Raw genomic sequence first — 21639 nt, 5'->3', positions numbered from 1 at the left:
GTGTGTTCATTAAGCAAATGGTGACTGTGTACTTTGACATTTTGGGCACTGTGTCAAGAATAGGGACAGAGAAGGACACACAGAGCCCTGTCCCTAAGAGCCACCGCCTACCTCTGAGGATCTGTACAGGGTGGCAAATTTTGGTGTGTTAGCTCTGTCAGTTCCATCCACAGGGCAATGAGTATCCACCCTACAACACTCACAAAGACACACAGGCCCACATGCCCGCACACATATGTTGCCACAGTGACTGACTCTCATGAGATATGGCCACCACCTGTGAGATTTTATATCTCCAAGGAATGAAGCAGAAACAAACAGACTGAAAGATTCTGGGTTTCCTTCCTGGAATGGGAGGGAGGAAAGCAAGTAAGCAAGCAAGCGATCCTGCCCTGGGAGGAGGCATATTCAGGAGGCAAAGCATCTAAAACTCAGGAACTTGTCTGTGACGACATCAAGAAACACTGACTTGCTCACCCTCAAATAAGCTGGATGTCTGGCTGTCAGGCTAGCTTGTAGGCTCTGGGGTTCAGGGTCAGAGTCAGGTCAAATAACTATAGCTGCTATCTGGGGCCATCTGAGATACCAACTCCTGTTAGATTCTGGTTCTGATAAGCAGCCACAAATGCCAAAGCATCAATAATATGTAAGAGGAAAACAACATTGAAAAGTAGCCAGTTATCTTATGTCATTTCTTCTGAATATTGGGGATTTCTAAGTCAGAAACATGGTTTGAGAATCACTTAGGTGTGTGACAAGTGAAGGAGCATTTGACATGCGTTTTCTCTGTAATTCTTGGGTCTTGAGTGGAACCCCTCAGCTTGAAGCTGCCAGCCCCGCATTGACTATTTCTGAGATCATACAGGTGATGGCACTAACTGGGTGGACTTCGCCCTCTCCTCAGTTACCTCATGCTCAAGGTAGACTTTTGACTTGCAGAGAAGGGAAGGAGCCTTTTCTCTACTCCCATTCAACATGCAAGCCCCTTCCTTCATTGAGTCATAGGACTCTACCCCGCTGGTAAAGATTATGCCTACCTCCTGGTCAATGACCCTCCTGAAATTCAAGGTCACAACCATGAAAACATTTTGAAAACTCTGAAATTATCTATATCCCAGTTGTCAGCCTCTGACTCAGGACTGCTAACTGCCTGGATCCCTAGGGACAATGAAGGGACTTGGTGAAGACAAAGGAATAAGCTGCTGCACTGAGAGAGGAGTAAGAATGGCCTGGGTTTGGATTCCCACACCACTAACTCTGAACTTCACTCTCCTCATCTGTAAATAAGCTGCTGTAAGAAATTAGTGATGTACCGCATGTAGTGTTTGGTGCAATAGCTGTCCATGATAAACTTACGTTCAATAAAACCTAGTTATAAATAAAATCTTTAAAAAAAAAAAAAAGGATCCCTGTGTGGTTCAGCGGTTTAGCGCCTGCCTTTGGCCCAGGGCTTGATCCTAGAGTCCAGGGATCCATTCCCACATCAGGCTCCCTGCATGGAGCCTGCTTCTCCCTCTGCCTGTGTCTCTGCCTCTCTCTCTCTCTCTCTCTGTGTGTCTCTCATGAATAAAAAAATAAAATATTTAAACAAACAAAGAAAAAACCCCACAATAAGTCCTACCTATCATTATCATTCTACATTAATAATAACAACGACAAGGCAGCCCGGGTGGCACAGCGGTTTAGCGCCGCCTTCAGCCCAGGGTGTGATCCTGGAGACCAGGGATCGAGTCCTACATCGGGCTCCGTGCATGGAGCCTGCTTCTCCCTCTGCCTGTGTCTCTGCCTCTCTCTCTCTCTATGTCTCTCATGAATAAATAAAATAAAATAAAATCTTTAAAAAAATAACGACATAAACCAGCTACGGAGTGTGTGCTTGTGAGAAAGAGAGATGGGGTAAGACATTCGGTAGGGCATCTTTTCCTATCCCGTTTCCATTTCGCAAGTAAAGAAATTGTTAAACTATCCAAGCAAAGGCTAAAAGTCGACCCGCGGTCCGGAGCTGGGATGGAGAGGAGAGGGGACAAGGAGGACCGGATCTCAGGAAAAGAAATGGAAAGGGCGAGATTCGAGGTGAGCTCGGTAAAACTAAGGAAGTGGTCAGGAGGAACGCACCTTTGGGAGTGAGGGACGGAGCTTAAAGAAGTCTTGATTCGAGACGGTCCACGGGGCTTGAGGGCGGGACTATGGAAGGCAGAGGATGGAACCTTGAAAGGCAGTCCCACGGGAAGAGAAACCAGTGGGAATTTGATTTCGGGACTTGGGAAGGGAGTCTGAAGGAAGAAGGCATGAAGCGAAACCGGCTGAGGAAGGAGGCGGGGCCTTGAGGAGGCAGGTTGGAGGGGAAGGGGTTCTCCAAAATGACAGGCCAATGGGAGGGAGCGGAAGGCCCTTGAAGGCGGGGTCGGAGAGGAACCCACCTTTAAAGTAAAGGAGAGGGGGGCCAGGGCCGTGGGGTGCGTGCGGAGAGCGTCTGGTGGGTGATGTAGAACGTCTCCCCAGGATCCTGCGTCGCAGCCTCAGCCCCTGTGGTCTGGTCGGCTCATGGAACTGCCCCCCGACGCGCCTACCGCTCCAGGGAACCCCCACAAATCCTAACTGGGTGCCTCGACCGCTGCCATGGCAACGGCGTCTCGCGCCGATCACTCCAGGGCGGGAGCAGGAAGTTGCATCATGAATAAGGGGCGGTCCCGGAAGTGCGTCAGCTCCTCCTCCTTGGCGTCGAGTCTCTCGGACGCCGCCATCTTGCGAGCTTGTTGTACCGTCCGTGCGGGGAGCTGCTTTGACGCAGCACCGCTCACCTTCAGCGAGGCGGACTGGCAGCCCTGAGCGTCGCAGTCATGCCGGCCGGACCCGTGCAGGCGGTGCCCCCGCCGCCGCCCGCGGCCACCGAGCCCAAACAGGTACCGCGACCCCCACACCTCGACCGGCAGCCCTATCCTCGGCTTGGGCCCTCCCCTCCGGCGCGGGCACTCCTCACTTAAGGCAGAGGAAGAAGCGGCCGCTTACGAGGGCTTGGAGGACTACAAGTCCCGGGAGGCAGCGCGCTTCCCGCTTTGCGCGGCCTTCGGTAACGAAAGCGCCCTTGGAACAGTCGTTCTTAAAGTGTGGTCCGCGGACCAACAGCATCAACATTGCCCGGGAGTTCATTAGAAATGCTAGACCTAAATATTAATACATTTTAAATAAGATCTCAAGGTGATTGATTAAAGTTTGAGAAACACTGATTCTGCCCATTCGCAGGTTTTCTGTGGTTATTGGGCCCACCCTTGGCCCTCCTCACCCTCGCCTTTCCCGCCGGCTTTTGCCCAGCAGTCCTTAATTTCGCATCCTGTACGGTACAGTTTAGACAGTTCACAGCATCTGCTTGGTGCTTACTCTAAGCCAAACACCGTACCATGCTCCGGCTTACCCAGAATGAATGAAGCACAACTAGTGTAGGGAGCTCATGGTTCTAGTGGGGAGGCAGATATAAGATGAATATTCTACAAATGTTTATTTTTTTCGATCACCGTAAATGATACAGTCAGCACTTATTAGCTGAGAGGGAAAAGGGTGTGTAAATAATTGCAGTACTGTGTGATAGGCACTTTTATTATCAGGTACAAAAGAAACAAAGCAACATTTCTTTGATGGAGTGAAGGGGAAATTAAAGTAGGTGAAGCCTACGTGAGTGACAGGTAAATGGCTTTTAGAAGGATGAATTAGTAGTTTGCCAGACAGGTGATTGGAAAAGGTTAATGGCATCCTTTATTCATTAAGCAAACATTTATTGAATACATACTATATGGTGACCACTGCTTTGGGTTGAGTACATGATAGAAGAGGTCTATACCCTTACCACAAGTATTTTAAATATATCTGTATTCCTGGCATTTCCCAAGTCACTTGGGGAAAAGTAAACAAAGTAATACCAGATAATTGCAAAGACATCAGGGTAGGAATCAGATGATGTCTCTGGTAAAGAGTAAAAAGTGTGATTGAAACATAGGATTGGGAGAGTGGTGGCAAAAGATGCATGAAAGGGCTATAAAGGCTATAGAGTTAATTTATTTAAAGTTCTTAGAAAAGTATATGGAACCTACTGCGTGCTTGATAAATGTTATCATTGAATGTGGAGGCTGAGGAAGGGAAAGGAGGCCCATGTTTCTGTCCTGGATGACAGTATATTGTTGGCCAGTTATGAGAAAAGTGGTTAGAGAGGAAAGTGCCTGGGAGTCAGCTGGATCTGGAGTTCTGTGGCACACAAGAGTGATCGGGTACATCAATTTGTGTGTGATTGTTCAGCCTAGAAGTGTTAGGGGAAGTGAAGGACCCATGGTTGGAGTGCCTGAGGACAGTGTGAATACTGTGGAGAATAGAATTTTGGGGAACTCTAACATAGGGCAGGAGGTGAAACAGGAGCCAGGAAGGAAACTCGGAAGGAATGGTGAGCAAGAAGGCAAGACACATGAGAATGGGGCCTGGGATTTGAGTGGAGAGGTTTGTGAAGGAATGGTCGTGGTCACATGACCAGATAGATGACTGCTGTAGTTGGCTGTAGGCAGTCATATTTGACTTTGGCAAGAGCACTTGAAATGGATGGGAACCAAACAGGAGCTGAGGAAATAGGTAGGAATGGCAAGACAGAGAACTCAGGAAATTTAGCTATCAGAGGAAGAGGAGGAGAGGACAGCCACAGAAAAGAATATTAGGGATATTAGGGCAGGGAACTGCTATTTTTTAAGATGAGAGACTGACCCTTTGTTTACTAAGGGAAAGAAACTGGTGAAGAAAGAATATTGGAATTTACAGGATAGTTGATGTTGTATATTCCAGTAGGGTTTCACAAAACATTTGAGCATTGAGTGGTAAAGACTGGAATAGATGCAGAGGAAAACGACATAAGGAGCTGCCAGCAAAGAGTCGCCTATCTTTATTCAGCAGTCATTATCTGGACTCTTGGTACAAATGCAGATTCTCAGTGTCACTGAGACCAGCTAGCAGCAGGAAGCCAAGGAGGCTGCTCTCTTCAGTGGTTCCCTGCGAGAGTTCCATGCAAGCGCTGTACAATTAAGAGAACTGCTTTTCTGGAGCAATGGGTCCTAACTCAAGAAAAGTCCGTACGAGAGAGTCTACATTGGCAATAAATTTTAGAGGAGGTTGACAGTAGGGATCCAGTCCCCCAGATCAGGAGTGTCGAGACATCATTTTCCTTTTGTTTTTCACAGCCCACAGAAGAAGAAGCTTCTTCAAAGGAGGATTCTACCCCCTCCAAGCCAGTGGTGGGAATTATTTATCCTCCTCCGGAGGTCAGGAATATCGTTGACAAGACTGCCAGCTTTGTGGCCAGGTAACATAGCTGCTTTTGCATTGTCACCTGGGTCCGGTAGCTTATCTAACCCCACAGCAGGGTCGTGAGGTAGGCAGTGGGCAAGATTGACGTCTCCAGGACAATATGGCCATGGCAGAATGTGAGTCACGCCATCCCCAGGTCACCAGGAGCCAGTGCTTCCAAAGTAGGCCTGAGGAAGTGCCTGGAAAGCTGTCATGGATAATGTGTGTGTGTGTGTCTGAGCTGCTGACTGGAGGAAGACATGAAAAGGGAGTTGATCATTTTCACCATATGCAAGAACTGCACTCCTTAGACCTTTAACTGACCCATCTGCAAAATGGAATAAAATAATGCTTCAGAGTTGTTGTGAGGCAGGAGAGAAGGAATGAGGCTGAGTGCAATTCAGGTACATCATACAGGTGTCAGCTGTCTTCGTGGATGACATGGAAATCAGTGCAGGGTTCCTCTCATCCTTCCCCATCATATTTTTTTTTTTTAATTTTTTTTATTTATTTATTTATGATAGTCACACACAGAGAGAGAGAGAAGCAGAGACACAGGCAGAGGGAGAAGCAGGCTCCATGCACCGGGAGCCCGACGTGGGATTCGATCCCGGGTCTCCAGGATCGCGCCCTGGGCCAAAGGCAGGCGCCAAACCGCTGCGCCACCCAGGGATCCCCTTCCCCATCATATTTTATACGCTCCCACTTCCTCAGGTGAAATTCTCTTGATGGCCACTTGACTCCAAAGGTCAGCATATCCCCTGGTTTAAAGTATTGAAAGTATTCTTTTGACAGCTAGCAGGCCACATGCAGCCTATTGAGCTTTTGTTTGTCCTCACAATGTATACATTTTTTAAAGATTTATTTCCAGCTGGGAGAGGAGGTAGGGAGAAGGGAGGGTCAGAGGGATAGAACCTCAAGCAGACTCCCCGCTGAGTGGGGAACCTGACACAGGGCTCCATCCCACAACCCATGAGATGATGACCTGGGCCAAAACCAAAAATCTTGACACTCAACCAACTGAGCCACCCAGGCACCCCATCACAGTATTTTTTTTTTTTTTAACTTGAATAAGTTACCACCATTTAAAAATGAGATTGTGCAATAAATCTAGATTTCTGGCTTCTGTCAATGAACTGGGCAGCTCACTGCATGTAAGCAATAGCTGGTCTAGAACAGACTACTGCCCTCAGGGCAAATGCTCTGACCCTGACCCAAGGGCCATGCCTTGACCCTGAGACAGCATCCCCATCATAGTACATTGTTTAATAGAGGGCTCCTTCCTTTTTTTTCTTTCTTTCTTTCTTTTTTTTTTTTTTAAGATTTTATTTATTTATTCATGAGGGACACACATGCAGAGACACAGGCAGAGGGAGAAGCAGGCTCCATGCGGGAAGCCCGATGTGGGACTTGATCCCTGGACCCCAGGATCAAGTCCTGGGCTGAAGGCGGTACTAAATCGCTGAGCCACCCGGGTTGCCCCCCCCCCCCTTTTTTTTTTTTAAGATTTAGAGGGCTTCTTCTTTTCCAACCTCCTAATAAAGTGAAACCTAGAGGTTACTCTGCTTGAGGCCATTTGCATGTTGGGGTCCATGCAGATTTATATCCTCACATTTCAAAGGCTTTGATTAACCTGAGTATTGCATTAAGTCTGCTCTGTGCTTGGTTGAACAGTGTCAGATTTAGGGCTGTGAGTGTTGTGTTTATGATAAATGTTTAACGTCTCATAGCAAGGCTCATGCTTCTCTTTTCGCCTTGATAATTTAAAAACAGAATAATAGGAAAAGGGTGTTAGAGGAAGAATCATCACAATCTACCAGAGTAGTTTCTACCAGCTGTTTTCACTTTCCTGTTTCCTTCTGGTCCTTGACATCCTTTTTTAGATCCTTGTAATACTAGTAGATACTTTCACATCTTGCTTTTCCATTTTGTGCTGTGTTATGAGCATTTTCCCATGTTGCTCCATGGTTCTGTGATGCTGTGCCATCCTTGATGCACCATGTGGAGGTGATGGGCCTTTCTTGACTTGGCTGTCTCCTATTTTCCTTCATGGTTGTTTCCAACTTTTCAATTTGGCAAACAAAGCTGTGGGGAAATCTGAGCATTTTCTTTTCTTTCTAGATTGTTTTCTTAGAAGAAAATTCTGTGTGGCACATTACTGGCTGAAAGAGTGTTTTTAAAGATTTTCTTAAGCATTTTGCCAAGTAGCTTTCCAATAATTTTGTGCCAATCTCTGCTGCCACAGAAATGAGTATCCAAGTTTTCTTTAAAATAAAAATGTATGCATCCATATTTCTAGATTTATTTTTGGCTAAGGTGATTGCCTTGTAGGCATTTCTAAAAACTGTGGACTTGCTTTCATTTACATTGCAATCAAGGAACAGACCAGCATCATCTCGCTCTGTGATAAAGGAAGCATACAAGACCATCTTTTCACTTCTCACATATCACATATCAATTGATGGAGCATACAGTTAAAATCACTGAGTATGTTTTTCCGAAAGAAGTTTTTTTCTCTCTAGACTTGGTCTTCCTTTCCCTGCATTTTCCTGTCAAGAAACTGAAATGGAAATTACCCTTAAAAAGTCCCACCAGCTGGGTTGACTCAGAATCATGTCTTTTTCTGCTGAAATCTGTTCCTTGTGTTAGAGAACATAATTCTAAAATTAACATTAAGTTAATTTAAAGGAACAGAATAGATTGGAATGAGCATTCCTGCCTTGTTTTCTTTCAGATTATTCCCAGATGTGGTGAGGTTATGACTTAGGAGGCAGTGATAGAGGAGACAAGCAGAGCCCCCTCCTTTTCTAGCAGCCCTTTGTCTGCCCTGGATGTTTGCTGGGTATGATGGCCTATTTTAGCAGTATCTAAGTGTGTACTCCTCTTTTTCCTTGTAATTGGTTTGTATTAGTTGAGAAGGTGGAAGATGCTTCTTCCCCAGCATTAGGTTCCAGTTGGACTCATGCACTGCCTAATTGAGACTTCGTGGTGTTATTCATGCTACAGTGTGTGACCAGAACTTGCAAAGGAGCTAGCCTGGGTATTGATGACCACTGCCATGACATAGTTTGTTACGGTGGCTAATCTGGGGCACAGCATTGCCTGTACCCTATCTCTCACTCTCTCCAACTAGCAAGGCCAGGATTCCCTAAAATCATGGGAGGCACCTTTTATTTTTTAAAAAAAATTGTTAACCTGAGATTTTTTTAAGGCATGCAAACTGGGGACCTGGGGTGTATGTGGGAAACGGTCTTGGTATGGGGAGAGATGAGAGGCCTCCCTTCTGTTCTTACCACTCCCCTTGTCATCTGGATGTGCCTTATGCATCAGCACAGATCCAGGTCCTTGGAGAGCAGTGTTTCCTGCGGGAGCCCCACCTGGTATTAAATGAGGTGATTTTAGGTAGTACTTGGGAAAACATTACACCAAATTGTTTACATTTCGATGTTTTTTTCAGTCCTTGTGGTTACACTTTGTGTGACAAAGTGTCAGTTTGGTACTAGTATGTCTTTAACACCACTCCAGCACTCCATCATCTCTCTTTTTATTTTTTTTTAAAGAATTTATTCATGAGAGACACAGAGAGGCAGAGACACAGGCAGAGGGAGAAGCAGGCTCCATGCAGGGAGCCTGACATGGGACTTGGTCCAGGATCTCCAGGATCACACCCTGGGCCGAAGGTGGTGCTAAACCGCTGAGCCATCCAGGCTGCCCCTCATCTCTCTTTTTAACTAAAAGAACCTGCCTCAGTCTCAGCAAATTTGGAACTAGACTTTAATTATATTAGTTTGTTTTCATTGTGTTTAATTTTACGCTTTTGCTAGTAAAGTCACACTGATTTTTAGTTGCAGTAGTAATACATGTTTTTATTTCAAAGTACATTTTAAAATAAGTTTATTAAAAAAAACAGTAAGTTTAGATAGTTTTGGATGGCAAGACTAGCAGAAGAACTATAGGAGCGACAAGTCTGAGAGACCTTATGGTAAAGGAGGCCTGGCTCGGGCTTGGAGGAGGCAGATGACTTTGACCACTGATGCCAGGAGCTTCATGGAGGACCTCTGCTTCATTCAGGGATGGGCTAGTTTGAGTGATGAGTAGTGGCATGGAGGGGGCTTGAATCGGCAGTGTTCTGCATCTGGGTAGTTGTAAGGATTGTAGTATTAATTCTTCTCTTTTCCTCCTTGTAGAAACGGACCTGAATTTGAAGCTAGGATACGACAGAATGAGATCAACAACCCCAAGTTTAACTTCTTGAACCCCAACGACCCTTACCATGCCTACTACCGCCACAAGGTCAGCGAGTTCAAGGAGGGGAAGGCTCAGGAGCCCTCAGCCGCCATCCCCAAGGTCATGCAGCAGCAACAGCAGGCCACCCAGCAGCAGCTGCCCCAGAAGGTTAGAGCCATCCCCTTCCTTCATATCCCCGGGGCTGAAAGGGAAGCCAGGCCAGGGAGGGAAGGATAATGAACTCTGTTATCCAAACCTCACTGCTAGCCAGGAGAAACATGAGGTTTTTATCCACAGAGGCAGACACTGAGGCTCAGGCAGCATAGTATTGCCGCCTTTGACATTTCCTAAGCATTGCTTATCTGGCTCTATGCTCAGTACTTTAGGAGTCTTGTTGGCACCGCACAGCAGCTGCTTGAGGAGAACAGCAAAGTGACCATTTTACAGATGAGGAACCTGACACTTGGGGAAGTAGGATTTACCTGGGCCATAGAGTCAATAGTCCACAGAGTTCAAGTTCATAGCCTGTACTTTTTGCCTTGACCATGGAGTGAGGAGAGTGCTGTGATGTGGCTTGTGGGCCCCTTCTTGAGCCATCCCTCTCATCCATCCCATCTTCCCAGGGCCCTTCCTTGTGGCCTGCTATAATACCCTAATTCTCTTTAGGTCCATCACTTAGGACAGTTAGGGTTGTCAATGAGAACAAGAAGAGCTGGCACATTTTGCCTCCTTTATAGACCTAGTCTGGTCCCTTCTCTTTGCTCTATTCCTGGACCATGGTGGAAAAAGCTACCTCCTGTTTTACAGTGGGAAATAAAGGTTGGAATAGATTCTATGACCATGCATTACCATTTACTACTGCTAAGGCCTCAGACTACCTCAGTTTCCTCATCTATAAAAGGGATTCACAGTACCTGTTCTATCCACCACATGGTTCATGTGGAGGCCAGATGAGGTAACAAACATGGAAGTTCTCTGTCCAGGGGGTCCTCTGCACACATGTAGGGCTTACTGTGTCCTCTGTCCTCCTCGGGTGGGGTTTAATAAGGCATTGTCCCGTCAGATCTTCTGCCCCTCAGTTTTGACCCTTGATTTCAGGGCAACAGCAAAAATACAGAAGGGCAAGGTTCTTGCTCGAAGCCATTTGGGAATCTGAGTCTACAGTTTGCCAAGAAACTGGCACTCTTATGAGTTAGGATTCTCACACCATGGGCCAGAGGTGTTTACATGATTAACAGGAGTGTAGAGGTCTCTGCCATCCTGTCTAGGGTGTCTTCCCATCACCTCTCAAGCCTCACATTCTCTCTGCATCTTAGGTCCAAGCCCAGGTGATCCAAGAGACCATCGTGCCCAAAGAGCCCCCTCCTGAGTTTGAGTTCATCGCAGACCCCCCATCCATCTCAGCCTTCGACCTGGATGTGGTAAAGCTGACAGCTCAGTTTGTGGCCAGGAATGGCCGCCAGTTTCTGACCCAACTGATGCAGAAAGAGCAGCGCAACTACCAGTTTGACTTCCTCCGCCCACAGCACAGCCTCTTCAACTACTTCACAAAGCTGGTGGAGCAGTACACCAAGGTGCCTCACCAGGGCAGGGGTGGGGGTGCTGGGCCTAGGGAAAGAAGGCACCATGAATAAGCTCTGGATCTACTCGTGTCTATAAGGACATGACTCCTCTGTGGACCCTCAAGCAGGTGTTAAAAATTATACTTCAGTGTAGGTTCTTGATTTCTAATTCAGTTCTGCCTCTTAAATGTGACATAGACTGCTGGTTTTAAATAGAAGTAAAATGTGTGATTGATAACTGCCATTAGGCTGGTGCCTGCTGTGTGACAAGGCCAAGTGATGCTAGCTGCTTTTAAAGTATATTGAAATATTCAGTTGCTTAGCACAGATGTGAGAAGAAGCAAGCCCTTAATAATTACCTCCTTTTGCCCAGTTTGCTCTTCATAAGAACCTAGGAGATATTCCCTCCTTCCCCTTTATTTCTTTATAAGGCAATTTTTTTAAAAAGATTTTATGTATTAGGGATAGATAGAGAGAGGCAAAGAGACATAGGCAGAGGGAAAAGTAGGCTCCCTGCAGGGATCCTGATGTGGGACTCAATCCTGGGACTCCAGGATCGCGCCCTGAGCTGAAGGCAGATGCTCAACCACTGAGCTACACAGGCATCCCCCTCTACCCTTTTTCAAAAGCAGAAATAGGCTCAGAGAGTTGAAGTCATTTACTCATGGTCTGTCAGCTAGTAAGTAGCTGCACTCAAATACTTCTATTGTTTTTCACCCTGAGGAGTACCTTAAATTAGAACTATAATGTAAATAAGCACTGGGGTTAGGGGTTGGGGTAACTAGGTGATGGGGATTAAGGAGAGCACATGATGTGTTGAGCACTGGGTGTTCCATATGTCGGCAAACTGAATTAAAAAAAAAAAGTACTGGAAAACAATTTAACATAAGTAAGGATAAGCTAGTATTGTTGGAATACTTGTATATGTAGCATTCTGTCATTTAATCTCTAGTAATTTACAAGGTAGCCACTCGTACTTATTTTACACAGGAAGTAGGCACACAGTTAACTTGGACAGGATCACACAGCTAGGGCTTGCTAAACTGGGACTTGAACTCTGGCATTTTTACTCCAGAACCTGAGATCTGGGTGTTAGGGTCTGGATTAAGAAGATCTTAATTATCATGCTACATTGTTAGAATCAAGATTGGGACAAGTCAATATTAATATTTAAAAACAATCAAATTAATTTCTTGCAGAGTACACTGATACAGATTTGCCAGTGGCTTGTTTTTCTTGCTCCACATGTATCTGAGGTTGTCTTCCCTCTTTACTGGTGTGGTTTATACATCTGTTTTTGTTTTTTAGAGCAGTACGTTAAAGATCTGACTTGAAAAGATTTGTAATGATTTACTCTTAGTTCACTTTAAGTATGTAACTAGAAAGGATTATAAAGGTGCGTGTGTTTGGAAAATGATCAAATCCAAAAATGGTGGTGGAATAGCTAAAATAACAATCATGAAAGCCAAAGGTTTTGTGTAATTAGTTATCCAGGAGCAATTTTAATTAAGCCCTGTGTTATTTTTCCTTTGTGTACTACTTCCAGGGTTGAAGGTCTCGAGATTCCTTTTTATTCTGTTATTTTCCTGTTCTTCTCTTTTAAGATTTGGGTATTGACATTAGCATTTTAACCTGAGGTCACTGGTGTCTGTCTCTAGTCATTGGAGACCCTAGGAATAGATTTATTCATGAGGTAGAGGTATAGGGAGGATAGAGTGGGGCTGAACCACTTTACTAGTGACAATAAATACTATTGGGAATTTGTGCTGTTTTGAACAGAGCCATTTGTTGTCTCATCAAATATATGTTCGTTGTCAGACTTTATTTCAAATGCTAGACATAAAGTAGTAAACTGAAGATAGAAATCTCTGTTTTTGTGTAGTTTCTGTTCCGGTGAGGGGGACAAGCAAGTGCAACGTCAGTGGATGTCCGATGGTAATAAATACTACAGAGAATAGAAAGCAGGGGACAGAATGTAGGAGATGAAGTCTGTAGGCGGCAGTCTGGAGTCCGGGTTGTCAGGGGAGCATGTGCAAAAGGGTAGGAGCAGCCCTGTGCCCTGAGACCAGCCAGCACATGTACACTATATGCTGAGTGATGGGCAGTGCTTTTGCCTATTTTCCTGCCGATCCTTGCAACAGTTTTTTAAGTTGACTCTGCCAGCTTTAAGTGGTGGTGTCACTATTTGTAGAAGGCAGCCAAGTTACAGAGGTTAAGTAACTTGCTCAAAGTCACACAGCAAAGTGGAGCTGGAATTGGGACCTGGAACCCCATCCTCTCACTTTTCCTGTGCCTTTCTACAGGTCCCGGAAGGCCACTTGTTTGTCCTATATTGTGTGGCACTGACACCTGCTTTAACTCTTCATATTGCAGATCTTGATTCCCCCTAAAGGCTTATTTACAAAGCTCAAGAAAGAGGCGGAGAACCCTCGAGAAGTTTTGGACCAGGTAAACTGAATTATAGCTAGTTAGTGGTGGTGTGAATGACTTTGTGTGGGTTGTTTCATACTTGGAACAAGGCTCTGAGGTGGACCTTATTCAGTTCAGGCACAGGAGTGGGGGGAAGAAAGGCCTTATGGCCACAAAGGCTGAAGAACCCTGGACTCTGCTCTCTTTCTACTTTCTCTTAGCGTTACTGGATCTTCTTTTCTGTCCTCACTAGAAGCCAATTGATTATTAGATTAGATGATTAGAAGCCAACTCCTGAATAGGCTTGCTGGTGACAAATGCCTTTTGCTGCCCCAAGTTTTCAGAGTCAAGGAGAGAGAAGGCATATTGGTGCTGCCTGTTCTGGGTGGCTGCATGAAGCCTTTGTTTCTCAGGTTCTCAGATTGCTGCTTCTCTTGTGGGTACTTGTTGTCACACACACTTCCTGGGACAGAGTTTGCTGCTCTGTGAGCATAGACCTCCTTGCCAACTCAAGCAGAAAACTGAGGTTATAACAAATGGCTGCCCTTGGGGCCCAGACACAAGGTTTCTGTGACATTTAGAATTTTTATTTTTTCCAATCTATGGGCCTGACTGAAACCAAATGCAAATACCAGCGTTTCCTCCAGGAAGTTCTCTCTGTAGACAGAACAGCCTCCTGTTTCAAAGGAGATGCTGGATTTGGTGAAGGGCCTGGAGGTGACAGCCCCATCAGCAGCAGACCCTGATCATCTTAGCATCATGCCATTTCTGTCTCTTCAGGTATGTTACCGGGTGGAGTGGGCCAAGTTCCAGGAGCGAGAGAGGAAGAAGGAAGAGGAGGAGAAGGAGAAGGAACGGGTGGCTTATGCACAGATCGACTGGCATGATTTTGTGGTGGTGGAAACCGTGGACTTCCAACCCAATGAGCAAGGTAGATCTGTGACTCCAGATGAGTAGCCAGGAGCCATCCTGGAACATCTCAGGTATACATCTTTTCCCAGGGAGCAGCACAGTCCCCCAGAGAGTTTTATCTGTCTGTTTCATCTCTGCTATCAGAAACCTTCAGATTTGCCACATTGCCCCCACTTAAACCCAATAGAGCAAACATCGTGCCAGATGTTGGGTGGACGTCTGGAGCTGGAAGAGAAATCGGGCCCTTGGAGAGCTTACAGTGTGGGGAGGGCAGACTGATGGGTCTTTGCTAAGGATTGTGTGTGGAGGTTGCCTTTGACTCTGAATCACCCTCTACCAGGGAATTTCCCTCCCCCCACCACCCCGGAGGAGCTGGGGGCCCGAATCCTCATTCAGGAGCGCTATGAGAAGTTTGGGGAGAGTGAAGAGGTTGAAATGGAGGTCGAGTCTGATGAAGAGGATGAGAAACAGGAGAAGGCAGAGGAGCCTCCTTCCCAGTTGGACCAGGATACTCAAGTGCAAGATATGGATGAGGTATATGCTCCTGGGAGGTCCTGCAAGCCGGCCTTTCCCTCTGGAGCTTAAGGAGATGGTGCTTTCCACAAGTCAGATCCAGCTCCTTTATGAACCTTGAAAGGAGGCATGGGTCCCAAAAAGGGATCCCAGCTGAGCAGCTGCCCAAACCCAGGCAGCATAGAGCCTCTTTCTAGCTCTGGCAACAAAGATTCATTCACAGGCAAGGATCTAAAAGCTGTTCTGGCTCTGTTCTGTGACCTTCCCCCCTTGGCCCAGAGGCCCTATTCTCCCCTGCCCCCATGCCAGCTCTCAGGGAACACTTTTTGCCACATGCTTTGATGCATTTGAGCCTAGGCCCAGATGATTAGCGGTTCCCAGAGCTTTTATCAGTGTAGACTGTGCTTTTCGGCCTCCTCTACCACCCCTACCCCCCCCTCCCGCCCCAGGCAGGCATAGAGTCTCCGGAGCCAAGCTGCTCTCCTCCTCTTGGAAAGAAATTGTGTGTGAGAAGAAAGGCCCCTGTGTCTGTGGGAATTAACTTTTTCTCTCCCTCCCAGCATTGCTCCATGAGCAGCTACCATTGAGCACTGACTTGCCCCCCGCACCCTCCCTCCCCAGCATGTTTAAGTGCCCTTGGTCTCCTGGGACTGCCTGGTGCCAGCTGCTGGAAATGCCTGGGTGGAGTGTTAGCACCACGGCCCCTAGCACTCCCATTCATGTTGTGAGGAAACAGCTTGGCCAGCTGCCGGCTGGCCTCGGCTGCCCCCAGAGGCTTAGCACATAGATGCTGGCTGGCAAAGACCTAAGCTCCTTGCCACCCTGAGAGCCATCAGGGCTTAGCTTCAAGGAGGTGGTCTGTCAGCCATTCTCTGAATCCTACCATTGCTTTGCTTTTCAGGGTTCAGATGATGAAGAAGAAGGGCAGAAAGTGCCCCCACCACCAGAGACACCGATGCCGCCTCCTCTGCCCCCAACTCCAGACCAGGTCATTGTTCGGAAGGACTATGACCCCAAAGGTAGGGCCTGCATTCCTGCCTTCAAACGTTCCCCAGAGCTATCTGTTTCTAGAAGGTGAGGTGGCTTGTCTCGAAGGCATTGATAACCCCTCCTTCGCAGGCCTAGTGGTGGGGAACAGAGCTGAGTCATCTCTGGTGCCCAGTCATCTCTGGTGCCCAGGTACTGTGCAGGTACTATACCTGCATAGTACCAGGTATAGCATGGTACTAAATGGATGTGTCTCAGATGAGTGATGTGTAAATGAAACAACAGTCTTGACCGTGACTACTTTCCAGTGTTCTCATTCAGGCATCTCTGTTTCCTTTTAGCTTCCAAGCCCCTGCCTCCAGCTCCTGCTCCAGATGAATATCTTGTGTCTCCTATCACGGGGGAGAAGATCCCTGCCAGCAAAATGCAGGAACATATGCGCATTGGACTCCTTGATCCCCGCTGGCTAGAGCAGCGAGACCGCTCCATCCGTGAGAAGCAGAGTGATGATGAAGTTTATGCACCAGGTGAGGTGGCGGTTCTCCCACCCCGTCCATACTTCTCTGACTCAGTCCTGACTCAGTTTGACCCATAGGAGTCTCTAGACCATGGTAAACTTGCTTTAAGTAAATGGCAACAACTAAGATCAACAAAAAACTTTGAGGATAGTGGATCCTGTGATGCTACAAATGAACTCCCCATTTTCTATAAAGACTCTTTATAAAAAAAAAAAAAGACTCTTTATAAGACTCCTCTAAAGGCAGGCACCTGACATGGATGGCATCCCAGAGGTTTCAGAGCTAGGAAAGTTGACCTTTTTGGGGCTGTCTTAGAATGAGGGCTTGGGTGGCTGGAGCACCCTGAGTGCCTTTGAAATGAGTCACAATAGGAAGAATACTTTTGTCCCAGAGGCAGGAGACTGAGCATTTAGTCCTGACTGCTACTTGCCATTTGTGTGACTTGGTCTCTCAGTTGCTTTTCGTAAGTCAAGTGGTTGGACAAGCTCTAATGTACAGGCTTAGTGCTGACCAGGCAGCTTTCCCCAGGCTTAGAGGAGAGGCATGCCTTGTTGGGACCCAGACTCAGCCTGCCCCCATGGGGCTACCCTATACCCTGCACCAGGAGAGTTCTATTAGAAAGGCACCTGGTTTTAGTTTCCTTTTTTGTCCCCTGCCTCTATTCTGTGACTGTATCTAGGTCTGGATATCGAGAGCAGCTTGAAACAGTTGGCTGAGCGGCGTACTGACATCTTTGGAGTAGAGGAAACAGCCATCGGTAAGAAGATTGGTGAGGAGGAGATCCAGAAGCCAGAGGAAAAGGTACGGTTCTGATGGATCCTAGTGCCTTCCCCACCCTCATACACCTAGACTTGGGCTGTATTCTAGGACCCTTGACAATCTGTGGCCTTGCTTTTCCTTGCAGGTGACCTGGGATGGCCACTCAGGCAGCATGGCCCGGACCCAGCAGGCTGCCCAGGCCAATATTACCCTCCAGGAGCAGATAGAAGCCATCCACAAGGCCAAGGGCCTAGTGCCAGAGGATGATACCAAAGAGAAGATTGGCCCCAGCAAACCCAATGAACTTCCCCAGCAGCCACCACCTCCATCTTCAGCCACCAACATTCCTAGCTCTGCCCCACCCATTACCTCTGTGCCCCGGCCACCTGCAGTAAGCCAATATCTATTTTGGGACTGATCTTGTAGAGTTTGGTTCTTGGGGCCAGACAATATTGGCTGTGAAGGACAACTTCTTTATGGTAGAGCCCAAGTACTGCTTGTGTCAAGTTGAGAGACAAAGGACTCTTTAATTTTCGGTGGGAACCTCTAGTCTGATCTTCCATCTGTGGGAGGATTGGAATAGGGAGGGAGGCAAGAGGCAAATTGTGAGAAGCAGGCTTGGGGCAGAGAAGGGCTACAGGGCTTAACAGGTCTTCACGTACTGATGGCCCGACTCCAGAAAACGAAGTTGAGGTCAGCTTTTTTTTTTTTTTTTTTTAAGATTTTATTTATTTACTTATGAGAGACACACAGAGAGGCAGAGACACAGGCAGAAGGAGAAGCAGGCTCCATACAGGGAGCCCGATGTGGGACTCGATCCCAGGACTCCGGGATCACGCCCTGGGCCAAAGGCAGGCACTAAACCACTGAGCCACCCAGGGATCCCCATCAGCCTCTTTAGTGGCTCTTTCAGTGTCTGCCACAAGCAGCTGGTTGACTCGCAAGTGGAAAGAGTGTCTTCCTGAGCCTCTCGGCATAGTTCCTGTCAGAGTCTGGTTGTGAGGCTGGACTCTGTCAGAGCTGTCCAGCCCTCATCCTCAAAGGCTACAGGTGGCTAATCAGTGGCCTTATATGGCCTTAAGGTCCCGTTTTGGCTTCCTGTGACCTAATGGATCCCTTCTCCCCCACAGATGCCGCCTCCTGTTCGTACCACAGTTGTGTCTGCAGTACCTGTCATGCCCCGACCCCCGATGGCATCAGTGGTCCGACTACCCCCAGGCTCAGTGATTGCACCCATGCCACCTATCATCCATGCACCCAGGATCAACGTGGTGCCCATGCCTCCCTCGGCCCCTCCTATCATGGCACCCCGCCCACCTCCCATGATTGTGCCAACAGGTCAGTGTCTCTTGTATCACTTGCCAGGCTATTGGGTCAGCACTATAGACCAAACTCTGTGAGCAGAGCAGTGGCTAATGGTAGTGGCCAGCTATTTTAGCTGGGGCCCAGCCCAGAGGAAAGCCATGGCTTCCCCACATGAATGATCCCTGGGCTAGGAGCTGGGCAGCCACAGGTCCTGGGGGAGATAGTGGGGTTTGTGTACTGAATGGTCAGGCCCCAGACAGGTGCAGAGGCCCGGTCATGCTTGCTGTCCACTGGCTCCTGCTGGCAGGGAACTTGCTGTCCGTTATGGGCAGTCTCCCGGGCCTCCCTGCCAGGGAACCTGCTGGCTGCCAGACTTAACAAGGAGTTGACCCTTCACACCTCTAACTGGGAAGAGCAGGATACCTTTGCAATCTCCCCTCACTTCTCACTGGCCCTCAGTCCAGGGCCTTCCTCCCACTCATGAGACTACTTATTCTTGTCCTTGCAGCGTTTGTGCCTGCTCCACCTGTGGCACCTGTCCCAGCTCCAGCCCCAATGCCCCCTGTCCACCCCCCGCCTCCCATGGAGGATGAACCAGCCTCCAAGAAACTGAAGACAGAGGACAGTCTCGTGCCTGAGGAGGAGTTCCTGCGCAGAAACAAGGTATGTGATATCAGAGTGACACCCGTGGCCGTGGTGTCTAGTTGGGGGATCCAGTCCTGCTGCAGTTACACACTACCTGGCTAAGTATCTGCCTTCAGTTCGGGTTATGATCTCAGGGTCCTGGGATCAAGCTCCACATCAGGTTCCTTGCTTAGCAGGGAGTCGGCTTCTCCTTCTCCCTCAGCCCCTCCTTTCCCCATAATCGCTTGCTCTCGCACGCTCTCTTTGTCTGAAATAAATAAAATCTCTTCGAAAAAATAAAGATTTTATATATTAGAGCATGCACAAGCCTGGGGGAGAGGGAGAAGCAGACTCCTGCTGAGCAAGGAGCCCGACCTGGGGTTTGATCCCAGTACCCTGGGATCGTGACCTGAGCCAAAGGCAGATGTTCAACCAACTAAGCCACCAGGCACCACTGCTCGGCATTTTCTTAGCACTTTTTCAGTTCCAGACTCACCAGGAGTCAGGGTAGAAGTCATTTTAAAGAGAAACCAAGGGGAATCCCTGGGTGGCTCAGTCGTTTAGTGCCTGCCCTTGGCCCAGGGTGTGATCCTGGAGTCCTGGGATTGAGTCCCGCGTCGGGCTCCCCGCATGGAGCCTGCTTCTCCCTCTGTGTCTCTGCCTCTCTCTGTGTGTGTGTGTGTCTCATGAATGAATAAAGAAAAATCTTAAAAAAAAAAAAAATAAAAGAGAAACCAAATCTTGAAAATGGGGAGTCAGTTGTGCCATGTCACTAGTTACATTAGTAGTGAATTGGGCCAGAGTCCAAGAGCCCAGACGGACAGGTGACATTGTTTAGATTGGCCCAGGAATAGGAGAGCATAGTTCCTGATGGGCTGAGGGTTCCCAGGGCATAATGGCCATGTCCTGTTTTGTAGGGTCCAGTGTCTATCAAAGTTCAAGTGCCCAACATGCAGGATAAGACTGAATGGAAACTGAACGGACAAGTGCTGGTCTTCACGCTCCCACTCACAGACCAGGTATGAGATCTGTGGCTAACTGACATCAGGTGCAGGGGGTTCAAGAAGACGGGGCAGCTTTCTTCAGCTGACCTTAGCAAAGGGGTGAGCAATCTTTTGGTCCCACAGGTCTCTGTCATCAAGGTGAAGATTCATGAAGCTACGGGTATGCCTGCAGGGAAACAGAAGCTACAGTATGAGGTAAGTCAGATAAGTCAGTGGTCCTGCCCCTTGAGTCTCAACACCTCTGCCATCCCAGAAGCTAGCTCCTCTGTGGAATAAAGGAATGGGGAGATGTTGGGGTGGCCACATGAGTCTGTCCTAGAAGTGATGCTGCCTGAGAGTGCCAGGGCAGGTTAGCCAGACAGGGCGAGGCTCTGGTAGGGGGAGCCCTCGCAGTATAGTCTTGTGTGTGGCCCAAAATCTTTTGCCTCAGTGGCTAGGGTGGACATCAGGAACTAGACTTGGGAATGCTATAGTGGGCTTCAGGCCCAGTGGTGGAGCCAACTCAGCCAGTGTGGTCTGGGGTACCCTGGCTTTGTGCAGGGACACAGAACTGATCATACAGCTCAACCTGGTACCCACCTGGCCACAATGGGGCTGCTTTATTCTCCCTCTCAGGACTTTGACAAATTCCTGAGCCTCAGTTTCCCGTTCTATAAAATGAGACTCTTGGATTGATCTCTAAAAGGTCTTATGATTTGAGAGTCAGAATTCCATGGGGTTGGTCTGGGTCAACATCTGGGGAGTTGACAAAGAGGAAAAGCATGGGTTAGTAGGAAGGAAGGAAAGCAGAGCATTCTAGGGGGAACCAGAGACCTTCAATGTCACCCTCTGCCACCCCCATCCCCACCCCCACCAGTGCCCCATCTTGTTGCAGGCTGCTGTATTCACTGAGTTCAGAGTGAATGGATGTTGGGAATTATGAGACTGTACACTACTTAGGGCCAGGATGCCCTGTGCTAAAGCATACTATATGTTTTCCAGGGTATTTTCATCAAGGATTCCAACTCACTGGCTTACTACAACATGGCCAATGGTGCCATTATCCACTTGGCCCTCAAGGAGAGAGGCGGGCGGAAGAAGTAGAGGAGAGAAACCTGCTGTTAGATCTCAGCCACTGCCGTTTTTGCCTCTCCTGTCTCCCACTGCCCTGTTCTCTGCCCCAGCCCCAGGAGACCCTGCCTTGCAATTTGTTTCTCTCTCAACTAAATTTGGAAATTCAAATTGTCCTGACAAGTTTTCTTCATCACATGGGTAAGGGAGAGCTTTCTAAGCCAGTCTTCTCCCCAGTGGTCTCTGGAATCCTTTTGTGTTTGAGTCTTGACTTGAGGGGATTCATTTCTTTGAGTAGCATGTTAGGAGATGTGAACTCAGAAATGTCCTGTGGGATAGTTGTCATACAGTACTAAGTGGCACGTGGCTGATAGAATATGGTTGTTCTCATTGTTAATCATTTTGTATCTTGCCATGGTTGTCTAATAAACCTCTTGTATCCTTCTTGTGAAA

At 47.7% G+C, this 21639-nt stretch overlaps 2 protein-coding genes across 7 annotated transcripts in view; one reads left to right on the top strand and one right to left on the bottom strand.

The window, feature by feature from the left end:
- CCDC157 (coiled-coil domain containing 157) overlaps nt 1-2982 on the bottom strand; it is a 16318-nt gene extending 13336 nt beyond the window's left edge. The window contains exons 1-2 of one of the 6 annotated variants that reach the window (XM_025985979.2): nt 2421-2981; nt 2116-2184 (exon numbers count right to left, since the gene is read on the bottom strand). The gene's annotated coding sequence lies outside the window, so the exon portion shown is untranslated. Of the gene's footprint in view, nt 1-2115; nt 2326-2420 lie in introns of those variants that run through there. The other 5 variants (XM_072723156.1, XR_011994686.1, XM_025985980.2 and 2 more) reach the window with 5 other exon arrangements.
- Nucleotides 2452-21639, top strand: SF3A1 (splicing factor 3a subunit 1). Its single transcript, XM_025985977.2, has 16 exons — nt 2452-2903; nt 5211-5332; nt 9504-9711; nt 10860-11117; nt 13479-13553; nt 14295-14445; nt 14767-14960; nt 15841-15958; nt 16268-16453; nt 17124-17245; nt 17349-17594; nt 18334-18541; nt 19017-19171; nt 20050-20151; nt 20260-20331; nt 21118-21639. Exons 1-16 carry the CDS (start codon nt 2841-2843, stop codon nt 21217-21219), a joined length of 2382 nt encoding a protein of 793 aa, XP_025841762.1. The 5' UTR covers nt 2452-2840; the 3' UTR covers nt 21220-21639.

The sequence above is a fragment of the Vulpes vulpes genome, chromosome 10, assembly GCF_048418805.1.
Source record: "Vulpes vulpes isolate BD-2025 chromosome 10, VulVul3, whole genome shotgun sequence".
In the NCBI taxonomy this organism is placed as follows: Eukaryota; Metazoa; Chordata; class Mammalia; order Carnivora; family Canidae; genus Vulpes; species Vulpes vulpes.
This window is presented reverse-complemented; position numbering and strand designations above follow the sequence as displayed.